Source organism: Chroicocephalus ridibundus, chromosome 2 (assembly GCF_963924245.1).
Source record: "Chroicocephalus ridibundus chromosome 2, bChrRid1.1, whole genome shotgun sequence".
Lineage (NCBI taxonomy): Eukaryota > Metazoa > Chordata > Aves > Charadriiformes > Laridae > Chroicocephalus > Chroicocephalus ridibundus.
Window position 1 is genome coordinate 156510369 of NC_086285.1, and position 19797 is coordinate 156530165.

The window sequence follows — 19797 nt, forward strand, 5'->3', positions numbered from 1 at the left end:
TACTTTTTTTACCTTCAAGTTCTCAAACCACCTGTCTCACAACAACCTGCCACCCCCTTCTTACGTTACAGTCCTCCCTGGCAGAAGGTCTGGGCTGCTTTACAGTGAGAAGATGGAAATCAAGGGAGTCACAGAGAATCTCAAAAAGTGGTTTAAATTAAAAACAAAGAACTCGCACCCCCCCGAGATTGATCCAAGTCACAAACATCACAGAGAACAGAATAATGCGTAAAGAGTCATCTTGGATTCTTGAGAGAAGGCTAAAAAAACAATTACACAATTTCACAAACGTCACAATCCATCAAACTTTTCAAACCATCATATCATCAAAACTATTGGTGCTGTTCCCAAAATGTCCCCAAAGCACCTTGCTGACAGCAGAGCAGCTACCCAGATTTTCAGGTGGATTGATTCTATTTGTGGCAATTTTGAAGACAGCAGAGGTACAGATAAGCTTGACGGAAGACTGCAAACAGAGTAAATAATTAGAGACTTTAAATCTCTAAGGATGTACAGTCAAAAACTTTGTTTGATTGTAGAAAAAGGGACCGGATTGGGTTCAGAGAGCAAAAAGCATGTGGAAATATGCAAATCTGTAGCTGTAATGTTGCACCAGGTGCAGATCTTAATCGAGAGCTCAGTTTGTATGTGAAAGGTAAACTTTAGAGCCGGTTGGAAATTTTTGTTGAAAGTATTTTTTTTCAGAAAAATTTGTTACTTTTTTTCAAATTTATATGTTTAGGAAGATAGTAATTTTGATGAAAGCTCCATTTTAAAATGAGACATTTTGATAGAGCTGAAAAGTTCCATTTTAACATCCACATAATGGAACCTTTTCTTTGAACAATGCTTAGCTTTCAGTGAAAACTTCGTTTAATCACGACGTTTTTAAAAAAAGTTTTAAAACCTAAATCCATTTAACCAAATAAAAAAACCCCTCATTTGACATCGATCATTAATTTGACATTTATCCCAGCAGAATTTGGGCTATTAAAAAGATTTCACTCCTGAAATTTCAAAGCAGACAAAATTTTGGAAAGATGCAGCACTCAACAGAATGAAACAACAGAGTTTTACCCAGCTTTCCAGTGTCAGTCTTGACCATGAAAGAGGAGTTGCCTTTGTGCACTGCAGTGCCTCCCAAAGCCACCATAAACCACAGCAACACGTGCTGCAACACCACGCTGCCCCTTTCATCCTTCATTAAAAAATGTGCTTACTGGCTCCTCTGCTGACAAACTGGTAGTCCCTACGGTTGGTTTCCGTATATCCGCTGCGAGTTTGTAAGACTTGCTCTGGAGGTTTAAAAAACACAATACATAAGACACTCATGAACCTATGGTTGCAAAACATGAGATTAGGAGAAAGAACAAACTGCAGCTGAAAAGCTCTGTTAAGAATTTCGTATTTTCAGGCTGTTCCAGAAGTGGTTCGCTGATGCAGATGCAGGCATTTCTCCAAGGTTACCTATAATTTTCTAGGGACAAACACAGAATGATGCAATTCCCAGATGAGTCATGGGCTGAATCATGGGATTCTATTCCAACATGGGCTCACACCTCTTCCCACCGGAGCCTACAGCACAACTCCAGTTGCATCTACATCCAGGCTACCTAGTCCAGCATGGAGCCCATACAACTACTAAACCTGCCTGAGATGCATGTGCTGAGCTCTCTCTTGACAGAGATAGACCTCAACTGGCTAGTTTAAATCTAAACTGGATATGCTTGCTCTACACCGCATTCAGGGCGTTGTCCAGTGAAAGGCTCTCCAGGGTCAGCACCCTCAGGAGACGCCCGCCAACAACCCTACAATGTGTGCTTACGTGGACACAGGGGGCAGGAGCTTTCTCGGCCTTGTTTCCTATGCGAAGATAGGTTGCTGAGCTGCTCGCTTCTCTCCCCTCACACAAGCAGCCAGGCTACAAAAGGATGGCGTGGAGATGGGACCATGTACCCTTTCACAGGGGGACAAAAAGCTGGAGCTTTGCACAAATGGTATGGGCTCTCTTGCTCAGCCTGGCAAAGACAATGTCCTGGAGAGCTGGGCCGAAAGCAGCAGATGCTCAGCATCTTTCAAGACCTTGCTGAATTTGAATTAAAAAAATAATCACGTAATAAAATAATACAAATCTTAAAGAAACAAATGTAACATTAGCCTGTATCAGCAAACAGGCTGTTGTCTATTGATACGTACCGTAAAACTGCAGGTTTTCAGACAGCACGCAAGGATAAAACGTGCTGCTGAATAAATATTGCCTTTTATCCATTAGTTTTAAAATTGGAGCTAAAAAACCCCAGTTTCTTCAGCATAAGCTACTTAACTTCCAGAAGCACCAATGATTCACAGCTATCACACAAGCTTTTGACGATCAGGCTGTTTTGAGGTTAAATATCCTTATGTAGATTTAGCTATTTATTATTAAACACCCAAATGTTAGCCAAAATTGTCTCGGTCAAAACTCATACAGTAATTTGATGTAGTAAATCCTGAAATCTGGATTTTAATCAGGCCCTTCTGTGAGCACCGCATTGTGAGGCTACTCCTCTCCCTACTATTCAGTGATAAAGTTAGCCAGATATTGAAAGTGTTGGCCTCTGGGACAGGAAGTTTTTCATACATCTTTAGGGAATTATTTTACTGTTCAGAATGTCCCAACACAAATTTGCTAAACTAAGTAAAATGAGTTTTCCCATGACATCCTATGCATCATTTCTTTTTCTCAAAATTAAAGCGCTGCCCTTTTTAACCAAGTCACAATGGGTATTAAAACACCTAGAATCTGTGTTATAGTAATTTTCTATTCATGTACTGCAATTAAGGATGTTACCACCTATATACAAGTTTCCCACCCACACTTAAAAGTAGATTTTGAGGTTAAATCTTCATTTGCAGCTGTATTAATGTCATTTAAAGTGAAAATGGACAAAAATAAAAATAGGAAATTGCTGCATTCTTGACAATCCAAATTAAATAACTACTTACGTGTGAACCGCCCATTTTTGCTTAGCTTGAGTAAGGAAGATGCAACTCTTCTGCTCTTCAATAAAACAAGCATTCAGATGGAACAGTCAACTTCTACTAGAGCAGCTATATCCTACCCAACCCTGGGTTAATCAATAACTTCTGTCATTATTTAAATTCTAGTCATTACAAGGTGGGGCGTATTCATCATTACATGGTGGCTTTATTATCCCTACTATCTAATATCATATCCTGTTTGGTCATGGAGCTGGCTGCTTTCTCCAAAAAAAATCAGGATTTCACAATATAAGCCTCGAGATTATACATACTCAATTATCTAATTGTTATTACAATGATTTAAAACATATAGTTATGGTAGTGCCCAACACAAGCTTTCCAAACATTTCAGAAGAAAAGACGCCTCCTCTGAATGATTTATATTGGATCTTCTGGGATTTAATGGTACTTAACATGTCATTGAGAACCTTAACGTCTTACAAAATATTTCAAACAGAATCTCACTGCTTTTATTGCGTTTACGTGGCAAGGTCTTGGTGGGGGGGGTGGAGGGGGGCATTGCAGGGGTGGCATCTGTGAGAAGAGACCAGAGGTTGCCCCCATGCCAGACAGAGCCAGAGCCAGCTGACTCCAAAACGGACCCACCACTTGACAAAGCTGAGCCCCATCAGCGATGCTGGTGGTGTCTCTGTGATAACACATTTAAGAAAGGGTAAAAAACACTGCACAGCAGCTGCGAGAGAGGAATGAGAAAAATGTGAGATAAACACCCCTGCAGACACCAAGGTCAGTGAGGAAAGAAGGGGAGGAGGTGCTCCAGGCGCTGCAGCAGAGATTCTCTTGCAGCCTGTGGAGAAGACCATGGGGAAGCAGGTTGTCCCCCGGCAGCCCATGGAGGCCCACAGTGGAGCAGATACTCACCTACAGCCCATGGAGGGTCCCATGCTGGAGCAAGTGGATGTTCCCTGAGGGAAGCTGCAGGCCATGGAGAGGAGCCCATGCAGGAGTTGGTTTTCTGGCAGGACCCGTGACACTGTCGGGGGCCCACACTGGAGCAGGGGAAGAACATGAGAAGGAAGGAGCAACAGAGACAAAGTATTATGGACTGATTGCAACCCCCATTCCCCATCCCCCTCTGCTGCTCCGGGGGACGAGGTAGAAAAGTTGGGAATGAAGGAGTGAAGCTGAGCCTGGGAAGAGGGAGGGGGAGGAAGGCTGTTTCAGTTTTGTCTTTGTTTATCACTATCCTAATCTATTTTTAATTGGCAATAAAGTAAATTAATTTCCTTAAGTCAAGCCTGTTTTGCCCATGACAGTAACTAGTAAAGAATCTCCCTGTCTTTATCTCAACCCATGAGATTTTTCATCTTCTTTTCTCCCCGTGTCCTTTTGAGGGAGGGGTGTGAGGGAGCAGCGTGGTGGGTACTTGGCAGCCAGCCAAGGTCCTGGTTTAGACCTCAGGTAGGACACCCAGACAAAAAGAAGACAAGAAAACAAGTACACTGGAATCTATAGCAGTGCAGGGGAAAACAAAAATATCTATGTATTTAGACAGTAAGCAAAAGAAAATCACTGTGTAACTGAAAGGATAGTAGTAATTCTAGGTTTTAAACGGTTTGATGGACAGTATTTTCCTGCAAAGACCTTTCTACCATTTGAACACAGTTAAAAAGAAATGATCAGCTTCAATTACGGTGTTCAAACACATTCAATGTAAAAATCAAATGTGAGTATGAAGAATTTTATGCAGAATTCCATACTTTGTGGTAACATACTGTCTCAAAGGCATCTTCAAAGCCTTTACTGAGCTGGGAACTACCCACTTCTTTCATAATATTTTTGGGGATAAAGGCATCCCAACTCACATCAAAGGAAATACTAAAGTTGGAGAGAGCAATTGCAGGGTTTCCCTGGAACCTGTCAGGTCGGAGGGCACTCATAAACTGAAATACAGACTGGTAATCCTACTGCTTTTACTGGTTGTGAGTGAAATACAGCAGCCTAGAAGTTGCAACTCATTACAGATTTAACACGAACAGCAGACTGAGTCATACTGTATCGTGCTGTGCACGCAAATGGTCTATCTAAACATGCAAATAGGGTATCAGTAGGAAAACTATGTTCTAGTCCCACTGATCAATTTGGTTGACTTGGCTTATGTACTGTGAGTTTAAAAGTTTGTATAATTAACAAAAATTAATGATTGTATGGTACTTTTCAGCTTTGTAAATAACAGAGCTGTCTCTCTGCAGAAGACTGAGGACCCTAGTCCTGTAAGTGACGTACCCCATGCAATGAGAAAGGGGTGTCTCTTGGTATCCAGTGAGTGGAGTCTGCCTCCACCTATTCCTTCTTTTGCCAGCAGGATGGAAAGCTGAGGGATGGGTATTATGCCATGGCAAGGTCAAGCAGGCTGAATGCAGAGGACAAGGTGGCACTAGGGGCTTATCAAAAGGGTACCTATAAGCATTCTCCTCTGGCAGGTGGAGTGGGGGGAATTCTAAAAGGTGAAAAGGATCACACTACAGTGCATAACTGTTGACTGACAACGCTGCTACTCGAGATTATTGCTGGCAACCACCAAGCGAGTGTTTGCTTTAAAGGTAACCACAAAATTGGTTAAAGACAAGGGGCCTTAACTGAAGCTAAATGGAAGAGGTAATGAAAATCTTCAGTCTAGTGCAGTGAAGTAATGAAGGACCAGGTGGTAACAGGTGAAAACTAAGTGAAGCTGAGCTTTGCGCTTTTTGCAGAGGGCTTTTTTGCGCTTTTTGCAGGGCGATGGTGCTTTGTCTGTCTGCAAGAGGAGGCAGAACTTGTGCCGGAGAGACAGGCACCTGGATTTCTGTGTGACAGAGAAACACAGTTTGTGGATTAAAGCAGAGTCAACAGAATTAATGTCTTCACCAACCTTGACTGCAGTATTGGTACCACTCTTAGAGTGGTAGTGGTGCCTGGCATTCCTGTTCAACTCTCCTGACCCCTGGTGAACCTGCGTGAGACGCAGAATTTGCAGAAAGTAAAGGCAATCACAAGAAGTCGGAACAGTATTTGGAGATTTATCCAGACCAGACAAAAAGGGCAGTGGGTTGACTACAGACTGATCAGGCACTATCAGGGACGAAAAGATTTTCAGACAGGTTTACCAAGACATTCACTAACAGGGATAAGCTGCAGAAAGGACTTAAGCTTTCAAATGTCCACTTTGGACAGGAATTTAAGCAGTTGAAAACTGGAATAGAAGTCCTAAACAAACAATTCAGCCAGCCAACAAACTCAGCTAAACCCAGGCATTTACAATGAATTTGTCCCCAGTTGGAAGTCAGTGTCCTTGAAGGAAGTCACTGTCCCATTCCTGGATATGCAAAGAACATTATTTGTAAGGAAAGAATTCCCTTGGAACTATTTGGTCTTGAGATCTGATCAACAGTTGTCAATTTGAATAAGCAGCTCGAGGGTACTGCACAAATCACTTCTGAAAATGAGACAAGAGTCATCTTGGGGAGTAGATATTCTTCACACGTTGGTGAAGGTGGCATGCAGATGATCAGGCCAGCCAGGACTAGAAGGAATGCAAATAAGAGATCTCATTGCAACTTCTCAATGTGGGTGCTCAGTTCAGATGCAGCTTAGCTTGCTCTTTCAGAGCACTATATTTTACTGTGTAGATATGCCTCAGCTACCTGGTGGTGGGAAAAACAGGCCTCCACCAGTCCATCAAGCTTGTTGAGCACACTGTTATCAACTTATATCTCAGGAAATAGAGGAAGTCACTAGAGGAAGCCAAGCTGCTACTTCTGATTTTCATAGAATCATAGAATGGTTAGACTTGAAAGGGACCTTACAGATCATCTAGTTCCAACCCCCCTGCCATGGGCAGGGACACCTCCCACTAGACCAGGCTGCTCAAAGTCCCATCCAGCCTGGCCTTGAACACTTGGGGTTGGAACTAGATGATTTTTAGGGTCCCTTCCAACCCAAATCATTCCATGATTCTGTGATTCTCTGATCCTGAGGAGCAGAGCTGCGGGGGAGTGGATGTGGTTTTAATGGTATCCTAAGGTTTGGAAAAAAAGGATCATCAGTAGCCTGATCCTCAGTGCTCACTGTATTTTACACACATGATTTACACCAATGGGATTATAACTTCAGAGTCCAATGACCTCAATTGAAGGTGCAGGAGTTTAGTGTGTTTTATCTATGACTCATTGAGAAAGTGAATTTCAATCACCCATCTGCAAATTCTCAAAGTGACTGATAAACACAGAACGATTTTGTTGTATGGTGTCCTTTCTGGTAATGTATTAAAATTGTATTAAAAAACAAGTACATGCACTGTTGCCTTCTAATCACAGCTCTGATGAGTTATTCTGCCTCTCGGAAGATCCACCCTACATCAATAGTTTCTAATTGTCTTATTTCCTTTTTGCCAGTGCTATCACTGGAAAGTCTGAGGCAGATGAAAGAAATACAATAGAAGCCTCCAAGCTATCAAATAAAGTTTTTTTACTGCATACATTACTGTTATTCTGATCACCCGACTTTTTACCTTGTGGATTCTCATATCTGTGTCTTACTTATTCAGCTGCTGGTACCACTAGCAAGATAATTTACCTCAGAACCATGCAAGAAAAAAATTTTCCTGCCCTACTGAGAGGTGTGTCAAATTTCTGATATTAAAAGCAAACAGACAGTACCAGACAAAGACCTGTACCATCTGGTTTATGTGGCAATGGGCAAGGCAAAAAGGGTTTCTTATTAATGTCTTTTCATAGTTTATTTATAAACCAATGTAGGGCGTGACACAGAAAGGTTCATAAGAAACCTGACAACTAGGGTTAAAAGAAGGTTGGCAGACTGTGACTGTGTTCCTGGACTGAATCCTGCTGGTGATATGAGCTGGCAGGCCTTATCTGAGACCCTGGAGATTGTGGGAGCTGCTCACCATCTCCTCAGCTCCAGGGATCTCTGTGCGTTGGCACCATGAGGCACATCCGCTGGCTGAGGCTTTATGTCTCTGCAGTTACGCAGAACTGGGATCCTGGACACCAGTGATGCCGAAGGAGAACTGGGTCTGCAGTTCCCTGGGGACCTACTCGAAGATAACAGATCACCGAGTTTCTTTCTATTGCAGTTTGTTCCCCTTCAGCTCCGTCACCACTGCTCCAAGGTTATTACCGAGCATGCAGGATAACAGCCTTAAAAAATAAATGGCACAAGTGATCCCGGACTCATTTGCTTTGTTTATTCTACTTATGTATCAATCATTCATTAAAGTGTTGCGTAGCGTTAAGTACACAGAGCCCTTTTCCCCATCTGCAATTCCCTGACACTTAAATGGTAACAAATTGCTTCTGCATGGAAAGTTGGCACAGATTTTGACACAGGTAAGACTTTCAATGACTCATAAGAACGCAGATCCTAAGATAAGGAGGGGCACCTGCTGCTTTTTTATTTGAAGCAGCTTCCTTGATGATACTAATCCACTTGTCCAGGACCCGGTATGAACGGGATGGGCTGCTGTTGGTATTCAGGTCTCCAAGCTTTCAGCCCCCACGCTACGCAGACCACACGCTGGGGGCACGCTCAGTTGGCACAGCCCAGGGCCACTGCTAAATGAAACGATCTTGCATGTTCCTTGCCGTGAAATCCTTATTTGTGCTCCTGCACCTGCAAGGGCCGCTGCAAGTGACTACTTGGAGCAGTCACAGTTGTCTGGGTGTACTGTGAACTAAAGCAGGAAACTAAAGCGAGAACCGACCAAGCAGGTAACAAGCATTTTACGCTTGAATCCGTTCCCAACCAGTGTGAGCCCGCAGACGGCTGCGCTGGTGCGTGCGGGAAGCAGCCGAGGTGAGGGATCAGCCCCTCACCGCACACGCGGGTGGCGGTACGCTGCGCGTACGGCCTCGCCACTCCTCCCGCCCGCTGCAGCGACCGAGGCCTCCCCTCCGCCTACAGCAGCTGATTAACATCGACTGAAACAACCTCGCGGCGCTCCCCTGACGAAGCCGGGGGACGAAGCGTCCGACCAGGCCTCTCCGGGCCGGGAAGCCGGACTCCGCCTCCGCAAAGGCCGCGGAGGGGCCAACCCCGCCGCCGTCCCGCGCATGCGCAGCCCCAACCCCGACACCGGGCCTATCCCCGCACAGCCGGAACTGACGTATACAGGCGCTTCCGGGGGCGTAACGCGGAAGTGGCGGCGGGCGGGAGGTGGCTGCGGTGGCGGCGGGCCGAGGGCAGGGCGGCCCCTGGGCTGGAGCGCCTCCCGGCGACGGGGCCCCGCGGCGCGGCCTGGTCTCCTCGCCATGAACATCGACGTGGAGTTCCACATCCGCCACAACTACCCCTGGGGCCGGCTGCCGGCCAGCGTCAAGCAGGTGCGGGCGGGCAGGCAAGGTCTGGGCTGCCGAGCTCCCGGCCCGGGGAGGGCACCTGGCTGTGTGCGGGGAGGTGTGGGGACTCATCTCTGCCTGCCCCGGGGCCACGGGTTGCCTGTGTCGGGGGGGACGGGGGGACGGGGACGGGAAGATGGGGGCGGTGTGGGGCTTTCTGTGGGGATAGGGGGGAGTATGATGAGGGTCTGGGGTCTGCATGTGAAAGACGGAGGGATAGGAGGGGTGTGTGGTCCCTCTGTGGGGAGAGGGTGTGTGTAGGGAGCGTGTGGGTGTCTGTGGGATATGAGGATGGTGTGGGGTTTGGATGTGAGGAGTGGGGCATATACATGCTTGCTTGGCGGGAGGTCTGTGAGGAGAGAGGGATGTAGAGGTGGTTTTGGCTCTCTGTGGGCAGAGGGAGTTGTGGGGGTCCTCTCTCACCTTGTACAGATGCAAGACCAGCTGAGGTGGGTATCCACCATGTAACCCCTCAATAGTGTGAGGTAAACCAGGACAGGTGTCATCGCAGACTTGTGCAGCCCTGCATTTGGGTAGCCAGGGAACTGTTGCAGTGAGTGACTTGTGGAAAAGGAAACCTCATGAAATTTTGATTTGCTGTGTTTAATGGGCCTCTGACAGCAGAGGGGGGGAGGTATTGTGTCAAGTCGAGGGTACGCTCTCATCTCCAAAGTGCTGCTTGAAAGCAGATGCTGATAAACAATTTCTGCTCTTGCACAAAGGAAGGATGGAGAGGATGAGTAGTGTCTGCAGGCCCTGAGTAACTGAATTCCTTGAGTTTGAGATTTCAGAAGCTGAATGATGATTTCTCTTTACCTGTCCAGCTGAGTGCTATATTGTTGGCTATGTGATTCAGGGTAGAAAACATGCTAATATTTAATGCATTAGTTGCTTTAATGTAACTTCTGGAATACTGCCTTGTTTACTTTAGTGTTAGGATAGTCCTTAATATTTTTGTACTTGGAGCAAATACTTGGATCCCTCTTTGGGATATGAGGTGTTTCTTTTCTAATACCTGATTCTGTAGTATGCGGGCAGCTTACTTGTTTATCCCATGTATGCAGTAAAGTACCTTTTTATCTAAGGATCTTTTAAAATACGAACATGAATGAGGGAGCCAGGAGAGGGGAAAAAAAAGCAAGAAACCAAACAAGTTGCTTGTTGCAGATGCAGAACAGAAGAGTAATATGAAGAACTTTGAAGGCAACAGCTTTTGAAGTAATGCGTTTAAAGCATCAACCAAAGTTCTCTTTTTATCTTCTTTCATGATAGTCCAATAATGTGCTGTGCTTACGCCTTAATCTTGTGACCTGAGATCACTTGATTGCCTTATTTGTGTGAAGCTACAACTTGAGCTGTTTCATTATTTATTTTTTCCATTGTAAGTTTCTTAGGTGCAGAAATTGAACCTTCACATGTCATTCACCACGCTTGGTTTATGCTACACTAATTCTGGGCAATTCTTTAAGGCTGCGAGACACTGAATGCTTGGTAAAATGCTTGATGCTTCATGCCATCTAAAAGATGGTTTAAAGCCTCTGATTTAAGGATTAGATGCTCCCTTTTTCTTATCAGAATGGTACTTGGAAAAAAATCTAAAGATTATTGCTTAAATCTACATCCCATATACAGAGACTTATTTAATGAAAGATACTTTTGACCTTGTACAGAGATAGAAGATACTATTGCTGTATTGAACTGCAGGACTTCCTGAGTGATGACAACCGCTTGCATATGTTGTCTCATGAGATTTTTTGCAGTGGTTTAACTAAAAGGGGTTCTGTGCATGTCAGCTAAAAGGCCTTTGTGTTTTCAAGGGTCTTGGAAACTCTCAGAGGGAATATGAAAGGCAAGTCGTACTCTACAGCATCCGTAATCAGTTACGATACCGGAATAACTTAGGTGAGTAAAGAAGCTGACTAACTTCGAATTGCTACCTGATCCTTCTGTGTGGAAGTTTGTCTTTACTGTAAAATTACAAGATCTAGCCCTGTTCAAAGGTCCCTTCTTACCTCAAAATGGATATTTTTAAATGATGAAACATCAAGAAAAGTCTTGACTTTTGAGTCCATTTGGCAGCTTTTCTAGTGAAGCGTTCTTTAAGGTTACTGAGTTGGTAGGTGGAATTGAATTCCTGCTGTGGTTATGCCACCCTTTTCCTAGAAGTTAAGAGATGTTAAGAGAGGATTTGACTAATAAAATGAAGCCTGGCACTAGGTGAGACAGTGGCCAGACAGTGGCCTTGACTGACATGAGCTATTGGCTATGACTTGTTTGCAGACTTTCAATTTATTTTGCATTGACTGCGTCCATTTTTCTTCTCAAAGTAGATAATAGTTTCACTAATTAAAAGATAATTTTCTACAGCCTACATGAGTTCTGTCTCAGTGGGCCGCTTCCTGGTAACGAGTGAAGTAAATCTGCGCTGTTCTAACGCCATCTCTGAAGGCTCTGAGAGTACTGGTATCATATGTAGAAATCCTTGGATGCTGAGTGCCCTGTATCTCTCTCTTATTTTGTTTTTAATTTTCTGCCAGTTGCCATTATGCTTTTTAAATCCTTTTGTTATAACACTTTTTTTTAATTGAACTTCATAGAACTATGTAACTTTTTTTTTCTCCCCTTGTAGTTAAGCATGTCAAGAAAGATGAACGTAAATATTATGAGGATCTGCTAAAATACAGTCGAGATCATCTCATGTTGTACCCTTACCATTTGTCTGACATCATGGTAAAAGGTCTAAGGGTAACACCGTTTTCATACTACACTGGCATAATGGAGGTGAGTACAAAACTATGGCGAGAATACGTTGTTTTCTGTCCTAGAGACGTTGGTGATGGCCATTTAGTGCATGTGAGGCAGTGTCTTGTAGTTTATTCACTTTTGGGTAGGTTATGCTGACAAATAAGAAAACATAAAGGAAGCTTTCTAGACAACTGCTTGTACCTGCAGTTTTTTCACTTCTGCCGCTGTAACCTGTTCGAGAGCTGAACTTTGTGATGTGGAGCAGGGGTGGGACTCACTCTGAGGCCAGTCTCTCTCTTTTGATACTTGAGATTGTGACTCTTCCCTTCAAACTGTACAAGAAATAGCTCATTCTGTTAGATTAATAAAACAAAAAGCATTTCCATTTTTAAAACACAGCACATTTGAGTCGTTATTTTCTTTTTTTATTCCCTTTCAAAAAGGACACTTAACGAAGTTCGAAACTCTTTCAAAAGCTTGAAGCAGATCCTTTTTTATGAGAACAAAGATGGTTCTGTTTTCTCTCAGCACTCTGGCAGCCTTTTATTTTCATTGGTTATCAGAAGTGCTTTGTTTATTTTGTGTATACTGATAGCAGACGTAATGGATTAGTTGTTAGGTTATTCTGTTATTACCATTAGCAATTCCTTGTGCTGTTTTCTTTTTTTTTTGTGAGGACAAATACAGGATTTTATGTTTATTATTCTGTCAGTCAGTATTTTTCTTTGTAAAGCTCATGTTAAACGAGGTCTTTTTTTTTTTTATGTATTTAACTTGTTGTGTAATGATTAATCAAGTAATTGGTAAGTTTGATAAGGTAACTGACTCTAATATGTTTTAATTTCATTTTGTTGTTAAAAAAAAAAAGGCAGGTAGAATTTTGGACCTGCTTCTCTGAAACAATGACTTTCTTGTTGCAACTAAGTTTTCTTGTCTTTTTAAGGATATAATGAACAGCGAAAAAAGCTATGATTCGTTACCGAACTTCACGGCCGCTGACTGTAAGTATTACCTAGCTGCATTACTGCTTTCAGTGAGTTGGAAATAAGGAGCTTCTGAAAACGGATTTGTGGGGATCTTTTTGCTTGAACATAAGCACGTGAATGAAGGTGTAAAAGCATTTAAATAGTGACATTAAGGAGCATGTGCTCTCCGTACGCAGTTCTGTCCATATGGTCAGCACTGGAATTGGGCTAGTTTGAGTACAAATAGGAGCGGTGCAAAACCTTGTGTAGCTTCTGTCCTTGCTTGTATTGCATTCTGGTTTGCTTGGACTTCTGGCTGGAAAGTCTTACTGGCCATTGTGCATCAGCAAGCTGAGCTATTGGTCCTCTCCTAGTGCATTTTTTGGCATGTGTTTTTGGCAGAAAGCTTTGGGAAGACACTGAAAGGCTGTTAACACTCTTGTGAATTAACATCAGCGTGGATCGAGAAATGATGTACCAGAAAAGAGACAGAAAAGAATCTCATATTTTATGACACTCCTGGATGCACCACGTTTTTTATCTTGCTTTCTGTTAGACTGTTGTGGGTGTGAGGTGGGAAGATTAGGAAAGCAAAAATGTTGAACCTGGTGGATGAGAACAACGTTAAGAGCAACAACCTGCTGATAAGTCTTATAGAGCAAAATGCAAACTGCTGGCTTAGGGAGGGTGTTAATCAAACCTGCCACTGAGAAGTTATTTATAGCTAAAGACTTAATTTCTCACCTTCGGTATAAATTTATGTAGATTTCTCTTTAAGGATAGTGTGTAGTCAGGTGAGGAGTAGCCTGCAGCTTTTGAAAACGGTTTTGGTGTTTTTTTTTTTTCTTTTTTAAAAAGGATATTGCCAGTTAACTGTACTAATTTGCCTCTATTTCACATTTGGGAAGCAGATCAGGAAAAATTCTTTATTCAGGGTCATGTAGCTTGTTGGAAGTCTAGGGTTACTCAGGAGTAAGAAGTGAGGAAAGGCTTCCCTGTTGTTGGTGTTTTGTTTATTTTTTTCACTAGCAATTCTGTTATTTTAGCAGCAGCTGCAGGTCAGTTGCTGAGGTATAATTAAGTTAAACGTCTTTATTAACATCTTATAATAAAAAACAGTGTCAAACAAGAAAGTTGGACTTAACCCATATTCTGTCTCCATTTTAAAACTAACAAGTAGTTTTCCAGGATCTGTTCATAGTTGCTTAGTGGTTGAAAGCTAGAGATTATAGAAATAAATTCTGGTTCAGTTTAACTCAACTAGATCTTAATCATCTTCCTTAGAGGTTTATGTGGCCTTTTGTGCTCTAATTCTTAGTTTACAGTTCCAATCCAGTGCTTGGTGTGGGATTTATTAGGGGAGAAGAAAAACTATTGACCAAAGTCTTTACGTACAGCTTTAGTTCTGTTAATTTGAAACATAGTTATTACCTGTTGTTGTGAGTGTAGGAGAGAAACGGGTTGGATTATCCCCTGCTACCCTGTGACTTGAGAGATACAGGGTATAGGATTTTTTAACCTGTACAGAATAAATGAGTGGGGATGGATTCTAGTTTTAGATAACATGGTTCTCTGTCAAATTGGCTTAAAACTGAATTTAGCTCCTATAACTGTCCTTTTATTTTGGGAAGAAAGAGTAATTAAAGATATTATTATAGAAGTAGGTCTCATTCTTTGAAGAATGTTTTATGTATCATCAGTTTAAACCTGTTTTAAGAGAAATAAAACCTTACTTATTTTTCAGGTCTAAGACTTCTTGGTATAGGAAGAAACCAGTATATAGATCTAATGAACCAATGTAGGTCTTCAAAAGTAAGTTTATCTTTAATTTCCTCTCCCTTTTCTTCTCCACTTACCACCCCCCTGCTATTATTTCGTAGGAAGCGAAGAATGGAATAATTTCATACATCTTGTTAGTTTAATAGTATGGCTAATTCAATGTGACATAATGTATTTCTAATTATGTTGTGTTTCCTGAAGGTGATAAAGAGCTTTTTAATTTAAAATCATACTAAAGAAAAAGATATTAAATGTTACATCTTTTTTTTTTCTTTTTTTCTGCAAACGTATATTTTCAGAGCTGTGTATATTCTATGGCACAGATAACTCATGTCTCGTGGCCAGTATAAACATGGAGTAATGCTACTGGTTCTGGAAGAATTGTTCCATGTTGCTATGGGTGTAGTTGAGATTAGAGTTTATTCTGGGAGAGTCCTTCATCTCGGTGTAAATTTTTGTAGTATGTATGTTTTTTCTGAGACAACAATAATGAGTCTGAACAGACGTCCTTGCTTGTGAACAGCACCTGGGGAAAACACTGTAACAATTGTTGATAAAAGGAGGCCCTTTAATTTGCAACAGTTCCTTTCTTACTTCAGGAAACTCTTAAGTGCTTGTGCAGTAGCTTTACAGTGCTCCTTCAAGCAAAAGTGTGCTTACCAAAACATGAAGTTGATAGTGTGAACCCAAAAGTAAAGGCTGTACAACGGTGCAGAAGCTGTTCAGGTCTATAAATAAACAGTACCCTCCAGGTTTACTTTTTTGCACTGACATTCATTGTAGTTTTTCTAGCACTGTGCTTATTGAGAACGTGGGGTACTTTTATAATGTTCCTAAAATGTTTTTTTGTTTAAGATCGTTGAACTTCTTTAAAATGCCCCATTTGTATACTTTGTTTGCTGTGCTCTTACCTGTTAACATTAGAAAATGTCGTAAATAGTTTAAATTTGGACTTGATCTTAATGTGTTTGAACAGTGTGGTTTTTAATTAGTGACACATACAATATGGATGAAAATGTGGTTTTATGGGAAGACTTAACAGTATCAGATGCAAATAATTTTTCTTTCCCATTTTCACATGATTTGAGAGAGGAGGGAAGCTTTTACTCAGTGACGAGTATTTGTGTGTGTCCAGTCTGTGAATATAATGTACTTAAAAATGGATGTTTATCTAAAAATCAGTTTATATAAAGGTAAATGGTTGTCTGCACGTGTGAAGTGCTCTTTATTACCATCTCAAATGGACTGTACCACTGCAGAAATTTTTCAGAAGGAAAACTGCTCATGATCTGTTACCCGTGAAACCTGTGGAGATTGCTATAGAAGCTTGGTGGGTCGTACAGTCTGGCTACATCACTGAGGATGACATCAAGGTATTTTAGTATGGATTGCATCTCTAATTTTGGTTCAATACTGATAGTCCCTGAAAAAAGGGGCTTCCCTTTATGTAGGATACACAAAGATTATGTTGCAGGTTTATAACAACTCTTTAATGGAAACAGAGATTGGAACTAATGGAAAAAGTGACGTTTTATTTGTTTACGTATTCTGCCCTCTCCCTCCTTTGTACTTTCTGCACTATGTACAGTGAGGTGGTTTTGCATCAACCAGTCTGTGGTAACTAATATGCTTTGTAGGGAGCAAGCAACAAAATATGTTTTCTTAAATTCATATTTAAGCCCTGACGGCTCAGTTTTGACTGAATCTTCACCTTCAATATAATTAGAATCAGAATGTTACTGGACTTTAGTTGATAGATATTTTCATTGTTTCTGCTCCTCGTGTCTCCTTTATCTTTTTCATTGTTTGCACGGGAAAAATTTGTGAGTTGTTTTAATACTTTCTTTCTCACAGTTTCTATTTACAGTCATCTAGTCATTTGATCTGGATTTAATTCCTTCTTTGTAAGTCTTTTGTTTAGATTGGAACAAATTTAAAGCAGTGATGGGATCTTTTTTTGGCTACTATTTGGAATATCTTAGGCAGTGGCTATTTATATTCTGACATCCCATCAACCCAGAGCGGTTAACCTGAAGCGTGTTACTTTGATATTGTAATGGACCTCTTTTTAGAATGGTTCCAGTTGTGTGGCTTAACACTCACTTTGGAAGTTTTAAAGAGCAAACCTGTTACGCTGTGGACTTCACTTCCCAAATACCCGTGAACTAAGTACTGTTCCTAAAGCGTGCATAATTTTGTGTGGGGGCAAGAGTAAAAAAGTTTAAGACTTTAACAGGAATTGGAGTGAATTCTTCAGTGCCAGTATTTTGATTAAGAACATGGGTTACTTCCTATATTCTCACGTTACTTATGACTGATTTGAGGCTGAAATGTGAGGTTGAGTGGTATTAAGTAAACTGCATAGATTCATTTCTACAAAAGACTTAACATGATTTCTTTTACCTAGATTTGTACTACATCGGAGAAGTCTGCTATTGATAAGATAATTGATTCAGGTCCTCAGCTTGCTGGTTCATTAGACTTCAATGTAGTTCACAGTAAGTTTTTAACAAACATTCCTTTTCTGTTTGTAGATCTTGCTCAACAAATTCTGACAGCAGTGTCTGAAAACTAGGAATAAAAGGGGATGTAGAGAGCTGAAGCATAACAGGTGGTGGAGGAAAATACTGAAGAGCTTGTACAGACTGCAAGCTAGATCTTGTAAATTGTTTAACAGTGACTCATTAGCAGCTGTTGCTTTGTTATTGTTTGATTCAACAAATTATTTCATTAGAAACTGTCAGTTATTGTCGTGGGGAGGGGGGATGTAGATGAGGACAAGCAAAACTAAAATTAATGTCAGACTTGGTAATCCTGGGTGGTAAAACTTCGCTCCTTGATTTTCAAAGGAGGAGAGGTTTTGTAACTTTGTACTGTTTGAACACCATAAAAATGGGCCTTAAATCTAAGGGGCTGCCTTGTTTCTCAAAGGTCTGCAAATGTTACAGAAAAATGGTATGCATGTGTCTCCCTATTTCAGTGTAATAAGTATTAGATACAGACAAATCATATTAGGCAAGGGATTGCAAAAGGACTGACAAACACCTTCTTGAGAAGTCTGTCTGTAAATGCTTGTCTTACTACAAGCAATTGGAGCTCTGCACTGTAGTTTTCCTAAGAAATTGAAGCAGAATTCCACTGGCTGTTACTGAAGCAGAATAAAACAATAAAAGACATAGTGAGGTAGTGGATCTGAAACAGTATAGGGCTTAAAAAAATTTAAATTCCAAAAGCACTTCATGATCTTTCTCTATACATAGCTTGGTGTTGGTTGTGGAGAGCGTTTACAGCTCAGGTTTAGTAGGTTTGGAAGGATCTAGCGTACCTTTCTACTCCAACTGATGGGTAAAAAAAGAATGTACAGACGATTAGTGTAATAGTCTGCCAATAGGATGGGATTTTTATGGGGAAAGAGGACTGTTTAGTCCAAACTACGATGCCATCAACACATTTCAGGTACAATAAGGAAGGATGTAGCAGCTACGAGAGCTGAATCTGAAGGGAAGACAGTGAAAAGCACTCTTAGCGTGTTGATGGCTTGTAATGTCCATTAAAGCTGGTTTGTATAGCTGAGTTTGTGTCACTGCCTGTGCTGTACAGCAGTTGTATCAGCATGAATTCAGGTTACATTTTGGTTTAATGCAGGCATTTTATTTAAGAACTGATTTGGTGTAGTAATTTTACTAGATGTACTATAGATGTAGACACACACACTACAGCTGGGCTGGGCTCTGTATGTGTGAAACATCCTGACAATTCTACTTCAGGTGTTCAATAACACTTCACCTGAGGGTGGTTGGTACACTTCCTCCCTGCTGTAATGAATATGTAGATGGAGTGACTTTGGTTAACACACAAGAAACCACTGACTATAAATTTGGCTTATTTTATACTGTGTAATTTAGTTTTGTGCTTTACTGTTAGAGTGTAGCTGTTACAAATTTTAGACTATAAAGATAACCATGCTGAAATGTTTTGCCCTTCCTTAAAAATTTCCCCCTGGCTCATCTACTCTGCAGAACTCAGTCGAGATGCTTAGCACTCAAATCAATCTTATGTGGGGAAAGTGTCCTTTAAAATCTACCACATTATTATCCTCATTGTATGCAGTGTCGCTCTGTGTCTGCTGCAGCTTAGCTGATGTCTTGTGGTGCAATGCCCCAGAATTTATTTTTGCAGTTGTGTAAAAAAAGACTTTCTGTGAAGGAGTGTGGGAAGGACATGTGAGGACCATCAGAACTGATGTGGTTTAGTTTTGTATCCTTGCTTCAAAGTGTGCAAGTTCCAGCCTGAGTTAGGGCAGAACCAAAATGTAGCCAACGTCCTCAGCTGACAAAACTAATTCAGTAGAAAAAACCCCACTTCTTGACAGTACAGTGATGATGGTGAAAACTAAGTTACATTTAGGCGGGCACACATCCATCTTTGTCAAATGTAGCTGCTTCAGTCTGTGGTTGTTCTACTGTCCTCAGTTGTCCTGAAAGTACTTGTAGAACTCCAAGTGTACTGCATCAGATTACGAGTAAAGAACTTTGATTTAGGGAGACACCTGTTTCATATTAGATGTGGTTTATTGATCCATGCATTGCAAAGTAGTATGCTATTGTGGAGGCTATTAGGAAAAATTACTTTAAATTCTGAATCGGCTGCTGGGGAAGTCTACTTTGTATCATTAGTACTCTGGAAAATGCTTTTTTTCTAAAATGATGTGCTTTTATTTATAAAGGTTTGTATAACAAAGGATTTATTTACCTTGATGTACCAATATCTGATGACAGCTGTATAGCAGGTAAGTACATATTTAATGGTATTATACCTATGTTTTCTTGGTTTCATTTCAGTTAACCTGTAGTTGTCTGTCTTGGAAGCTGCTTATCTCTGTGCATGTGTTTGCTTAAACAGAACATTTGAGCTATGAAATTTTTTCCTGA

The 19797-nt window shown here is 41.3% G+C and overlaps 2 protein-coding genes across 2 annotated transcripts in view; one reads left to right on the forward strand and one right to left on the reverse strand.

Annotated features, from left to right (window-relative positions):
- ANXA13 (annexin A13) overlaps window positions 1-9292 on the reverse strand; it is a 32080-nt gene extending 22788 nt beyond the window's left edge. Inside the window, exons 1-2 of the mRNA XM_063324093.1 lie at window positions 8990-9292; window positions 1221-1295 (exon numbers count right to left, since the gene is read on the reverse strand). Of these exons, the coding sequence (XP_063180163.1) occupies window positions 1221-1295; window positions 8990-9292 (378 nt within the window). The remainder of the gene's footprint in view (window positions 1-1220; window positions 1296-8989) is intronic.
- FAM91A1 (family with sequence similarity 91 member A1) overlaps window positions 9167-19797 on the forward strand; it is a 28798-nt gene continuing 18167 nt past the window's right edge. Inside the window, exons 1-8 of the mRNA XM_063327499.1 lie at window positions 9167-9362; window positions 11195-11279; window positions 12007-12158; window positions 13066-13123; window positions 14832-14899; window positions 16126-16239; window positions 17274-17364; window positions 19593-19655. Of these exons, the coding sequence (XP_063183569.1) occupies window positions 9291-9362; window positions 11195-11279; window positions 12007-12158; window positions 13066-13123; window positions 14832-14899; window positions 16126-16239; window positions 17274-17364; window positions 19593-19655 (703 nt within the window). The 5' untranslated portion in view covers window positions 9167-9290. The remainder of the gene's footprint in view (window positions 9363-11194; window positions 11280-12006; window positions 12159-13065; window positions 13124-14831; window positions 14900-16125; window positions 16240-17273; window positions 17365-19592; window positions 19656-19797) is intronic.